The sequence below is a fragment of the Hemicordylus capensis genome, chromosome 16 (genome assembly GCF_027244095.1).
Source record: "Hemicordylus capensis ecotype Gifberg chromosome 16, rHemCap1.1.pri, whole genome shotgun sequence".
Classification (NCBI taxonomy): Eukaryota; Metazoa; Chordata; class Lepidosauria; order Squamata; family Cordylidae; genus Hemicordylus; species Hemicordylus capensis.
Genome location: NC_069672.1, coordinates 13992750 through 13998749, shown reverse-complemented (window position 1 = coordinate 13998749; position 6000 = coordinate 13992750). Strand labels below are relative to the sequence as shown.

Sequence of the window (6000 nt, the reverse complement as noted above, 5' to 3'; positions counted from 1 at the left end):
GCTGGCTTTCAATCAGCTCTGACTAGCATTGTGTCTGCGACGTGCCAGAAAAGGCGTTGCAGGGTGCAGAAGGCAACTCCAAGAAGCTCCGGTGTAAATTTTGTTTGCTAGAGGGGGGAAATAGAGTCCCTAGCCCTCATGGTTCCAAAGGCAGGCTTGAAAAGCGTGAGGAATGGGTTCCTGGATCTCCGACTTGGAGGGCCGACTGACCATTTACAGCAGGCAGAGCTTTAGTGGGTTGGGCAAGTTATGCAAAACAATGCATGATCGAAGCATACACTGCATAACTGATACAGGCCACATCATCTAGCTTCCCACCCACCCATGGAATGTGTTCTGTATAATCTTTGTTCCAAAAGCCCAGAATACAGCCAGCCACAGCCTCGCTCCTTGTTCAAAGTCTCTCTGGAAGTTTTGGCAGGACTTGGGGGCACTGCCTGTGGGTGTTGGGCAATAGAGAAGTAGGCCAGCTGAAGAGGTGGGTGGAGGCTGTACAACAGGTTTGGAAACCACTGGGTCCGTCCAACTCAGTATCATCTACCCAGACTGGCAGTGGCTTCTCCAAGGTTGCAGCCAGGAATCTCTCTCAGCCCTAACTGGAGATGCCAGGGAGGGAATCGTCTGCCTGCAAGCAGCTCTTCCCAGAGGGGCCCCTTCCTAGGGATGCATGGCATGTGCGGAGACCATCTGCATGCCGGCATCACACACAGGCTGCTGGCATGTCCCCAATAGCTGGGGACCTGCTCTCCTCTGGGTAAGGCCTCAATTTTAAAGGGATTGTGCCGCAATTCGGAAACCGAACCGTGTTTCAGCAGCCAAATCATGTTTCGGCACATCCCTACGCCATCCCCTAAGGGGAATATCTTACAGTGCTCACATGTAGTCTCCCATTCAAATGCAAACCAGGGTGGAGTCTGCTTAGCAAAGGGGACAATTCATGCTGCCACAAGACCAGCTTTCCTCCCATATTTGACTGACCGTCTTAAGTATGGGGGCACAGAGGGCTCAGCAGAATAGCTGTGGCTGGCTTATTTTAGAATTAAGAAGTGCTGGTTAGTGTGGCCGTGAATCTAGCAGGCCTGTGCGCTTGCTTCTGTGCCCCCGTAATACCTTCACTTCCTGCACGTTTGTTAACCAATTAAGTCAAGTGGCCTTGATGCTGCCTCTCCTCTAAACCCAACAGACCCAGTGTGCTTGCTTCTGTGTCTTAACACCTGCTCCTTCCATCCTGGATTTCTCACTGCTTGGGGAAAGCGGAACCACACACCACAGTGAACAGCAACCCCTGGTGGGTTCTCTTCAAAGCACTCAAAAACTGAAGAGGCTGGAGTGACAAGAGATCATGTAAGCTGAGCAAGTACCAGCAAAGGAAGGCTGGCGAGCCCATTTTCCACCACACCTTGTGGAACAAAAGGAATAAAGAAGGTTGCCAACAGGCAACACAAATCAGGCTGGAGGTTGACACAACTGGACCACCCAGGGAGCAGGAAAACATTGCATGCTTGTGCAATGCAACCGGATGTTACAGCTTGATCCCTCTGATACCCTTTTGTCAGGATGATTAATGCTGAGCAAGGAAGGCTGCTTCGAAGAGGCTAGTGTGTTAAGAACAGCAGCTTCAACCTTTGGCGGCAGGTGGGAGTTCACAAGACCAATTTTCTTTCTTTTTTAAACCCACATTAAGAAAGCTATCACATCAGGAAGGCGGCTCTCCCTGACACACTAGCTTTCTACATGCAGGGATTTTATATGTGAAAAATATGAACATGAGAATCCCTATCTGTAAAAGCCTGCAGTGATACAGGCCACAGGTTTAAGCAACCCAGTGAAGAATAGATCTAGGGTTTTCTTACTGCCTTAAAGTTTATTTATTCTACCATGGTACTTACCTTGGACCTGTGAGGTACCAGACAGAACATTGTCCTAGGAGCAAGAGAGACCTCAATTCAAATTCCCACCCTGTCCATGAAACACACAAGGTGACTTGGGCTAGACACTTTAATTCTCTGTCTGGCCTACCTTACAAGGCTGTTTCAGGATAAAGTGGAATATTGCATTTACCTGAATGCAAGACTAGGTTTCCCCCAAGTTCTTCGATGTTAGAAACTGGCGGGGGGAAGGAAGATGTAGAAAAATTTGCTCTCACACAACACCTTTGCTTCTGGTTTCAGCAGAGTGAAACATGATGCTCAAGATGAAACTTTATTTTATTTTATTTTATAATGAAAAATAATCTGTCAAACACAGAACATAAACCTCCTGGAGAAAGAGCGGGGGGGGGGAGGGATAAAATTCCTCCCCTCAACCGAACACACAACTTGTTAACTGAACTGTACAGGGTCTCTTTCTCCTCCCACCCCCAGCAAAAAACAAAACAACCCCCCCCACACACACTCTAAGTACAAAATGTACAACCTTTCCCCCCCGCAGTGGGGAATAAGATTCTACCTTCCCTTTCTCCCCCTCAAGCTCTCTGCCCCCTTTTGCACCCACCCTCCACCCACCCCAAATTCAAGCCTTGTAGGACACAGTGTATTTGATAGGAGTCATTCCTGAAGGTAGCTGCTTGTACATTCACTATGAAGCAAGTCCTCATGGAATCCTGGGTGGTTTGTATGGCCTCCTGTCCCGTGCCTGAAACACAATCAGTAATGTGCGGGGGTTTAAATGACCCTAAGCCTTCTCCCCCCCACCCACAAACAACACAGAGCCATCTATACTGAAATAGCGCATATGCTTGAAACGGTAAAAGCATCCTCAAAACACAGATGGACAACTGGGAAAGCATTCTCTGCCCCTCGCTTTTCCCTAGAAAAGTGGCCATTTAAAAACAGGCTAGCCTGTTTACACTAGTTTAAACTTCGGTGCCTTTTTAAAGAAAAAACTGATTGACAAGAAATCAGCCTCAAAGTTCTGTTTTGCCCCAGGCTACAGGGACAGAAAGAAAGAAAGAAAGAAAGAAAGAAAGAAAGAAAGAAAGAAAGAAAGGCATTATACATTCTCCAAAACCCAAAATTTTTAAGAGGGGGAAGATAAGGAAAAACAAAACAATTGTAGCAAGATGAACAGTGCACCACAATCATGTTAAGGCAGATAGAAATTAAGGTGAACTTGGTGCTTTCAAGACACATGGTTTTACATGTGTGTCTGCTGTGATTTAGTGAAGGTTTATGCACCAATGTTGGCACTGCAGAATGTGGGCTAGCACCATACTCAAGGGGCTAAGTTTGTCTTTTCTCTCTCAGGCTAAGCCAGACTACTTTTCCCTGCTCCCAACAGTAGGGCATTTGACACAAAACCTTGCTTGTGCGCATTTAGTCTGGCACAACAGGTCCGGCAGGTTTCCATTTAAAAACCTGCCGGACCTGTTTGATCAGAGGTACAAAAATGAGTGGCTTATACCAGGGGAAGCAAGACCTCTCTCAGTCCACTTTCAGCTCTCAAATGGCAGCCAAAGTACTCAAAATAAGAGCCAAAACACGCACTTGTGTGGAGTATCTACCAGGATGAAGGTGTCCGAAATCGGTGTGTGCAGTGGGGCTGGTTACTGTGTGAAGCCAAAGAACAGAATTTATAAATTGGGGCCACAGGCCAAGTGAGTCAGGGGATGAACAGAAACTCTCCCAGGTCGGATAGGATTTTGTCCATACATATAGATCGCAAAATGGGTTGTTGAAGGGGGAAAAAAAATCGTTAGCACTGACCACTCTTTGGACCTTAGCACCATGGGCCTAGTTCTCAAAACAGCAGGTGAGGTGGTAGATCTGTTTCTGGACTACACTTTAGACCAAAGATAGGGGGATCACATGTTGGAAGATTCGTCCATTAAAATAAAATAAAATCCCCAACACAGAGAAAACAAGTGAGAAGTCTCTTCTCTCTGCTAGATTTCTGTGTGCAGGGAGGAGGAGTTGTTTTTTAAATAGGTATGGTGGCGCATTCAATTTAAAAAAAACAACCCTCCGTATGCAGAAAACGAGTCTGCCAGAAAGCTCTTCTCCAGTGTGATAGATGTGCAAGGGTTTTTATTTTATTTGGGGGGGATGGAGAAACATTCTATCATGTGAGCTCCCACTTGCAGCCTGTACAAGTCCAGAGATGGACAGCTTCAGTGAGAACTAGGTTTATGCGTTTGGGAAGAGAGATGGGCACACTCGCACTGACCAGGGGGATAAAGCACCAGCTACAAACCAATAGGCAGAGCTGTGCCAGCAGCGACCGGCCAATTTCTCCCCACGGAACTGTTGAAATACAGCAAGTGTCTGTACTGAACCGTCTCCCCAATGAACCATCTGCAGTACAGGAAGATGGGAGAGAATTCTCGGAAAAAAGATACCCGGATCAAGCAGACATGCTGGCTGTTAGGAGTCCTGGAACGTCCCAGCGGTGTCTGGATACAGTAGAAAGGGCGCCTTTGGGCAAGGCAAAATGGAGCTGCGATACCAGATTCCGTTTCATTGTTCAAACAAGCAATCAAAGAGCACAACCATCTGCCCGTTTCGGCCACGCACGTCACGTCAGCACCGGAATGAGTTTGAACCAGACGGCAAGCCGTCGGGACAATCCGAAGTGGAAGAGGAAAGCTGCAGAGCGACACAAATCAACGCAGCCGCCCTCTTGGGAGCTGGGGAATGCTGCAAGAGCAAGCCAGGCCATAACAAGAGCGCACGGAGTCAGCAGAAGACAAGGCCATACACCCCCAGTTCTTCTCATAAGCAAGAATCCAAGAACGCCTCGTCAACAGTAAAGGGGGGGACCCAAACAGGGTTGGGGTCCCCTTCCAACAGCTACTCTTGAGTTAGCGTCAAACTACTTCAGTACGAAGCGGGTACAGAAATGACCAGAGAAGCTTCAGACTTTGGTGCCGATTGTCCGTCCTGCACTGGCGACGGGAATTCCTGATTTCCGTTCAGAGATGCGGGCCAGGCCAACAATAAGGTTGGGATTTTCTGCAGGCAGGCAGAAGTTGACCGAAGGGCAGACTCTCGCTCGGCGACACTAAAACGTGGTTGGCCAAGTCCTTCCCGTCCCACAATCCCTTTCTGTACAGAGTGTGAAGTCCAGGACCAGGAGGGGGAATCCTCCCCCCGGCCGCGTCGCTCAGCGCAAGCTTTGGTAGAGGTAGGCGGACGTGAAGATGGCGTTGACGGCGAGGCTCACGGCTAGCAGGCTGTGGATCGATGAGTTTCCGAAGCGGCCTTGTGCAGATGTGGAGAGAGAGAGAGAGAAGAAAGAGGGGAGTATTAAGGACTTAGGGACATGAGTATTAAGGATCTAATGGACATGAGACCCAGGCCTCAGATTCTAAAATGGAGCGACGGGGAGTGGGGGAGAAGCAAGACGTGCCTCCTGGCCCCAAACACCAGCGCCCCAATCCTAGACTGGTTACGATTAGTCGATGATGAGAAACGCAGCAGGCCCTAAACACCAAGTGCGTGCACTTAAAATCTTTATAGCCAACTCGAGGAGGGAAGCAAGTCTTTGGGTAGCAAGCATGCATTGTCCCCTTTGCTAAGCAGGGTCCTCCTTGCTTTGCATTTGGATGGGAGACTGCCTGTGAGTGCTGCAAGTTATTGCCCTTCAGGCATGGGGCTGTAGCTCAGTGGAAGAGCATTGCCTTTTGCAAGCGTAAGGTCCCAGGTTCCCCCCCTCGGGCAACATCTCCAGGTAGGACGGGGAAATATTCCTGCCTGAAACCTTGGAGAAGCCACTGCCAACCCGAGTTGACAGATCCTGAGCTAGGTGTTCCAAGGGTCTGACTCAGTTCGGCAGCTCCCTAGATTCATCTGGAGCACCCACAGTCCAGTGGCGGAGCCCTTGCTTTGCATGAATAATGGCCGGGGTTCAGTCTCCGGGTAAGGCGGGGAAAGACTCTTGCCGCTGCCAGTCAGTGCAGACAATCCCGAGCTAGGTGGACCAGGGGTCTGACTTGCTACCAGGCAGTTTCCTATGTCTTTGCCTGGCCCTTGGTTTCTATGGTGCATATTGTCCCGAGATGCT

General features: G+C 49.1%; 1 protein-coding gene across 6 annotated transcripts in view; it reads right to left on the bottom strand.

Annotated features, from left to right (window-relative positions):
• Nucleotides 1–2183: 2183 nt before the first annotated feature.
• The window catches only part of TMEM201 (transmembrane protein 201), a 30925-nt gene continuing 27108 nt past the window's right edge, over nucleotides 2184–6000 (bottom strand). For all 6 annotated transcript variants that reach the window (XM_053281089.1, XM_053281088.1, XM_053281095.1 and 3 more), the window contains one exon: nucleotides 2184–5198. In XM_053281089.1, coding sequence (XP_053137064.1) covers nucleotides 5101–5198 — 98 coding nt within the window. In that variant the 3' untranslated portion in view covers nucleotides 2184–5100. The remainder of the gene's footprint in view (nucleotides 5199–6000) is intronic.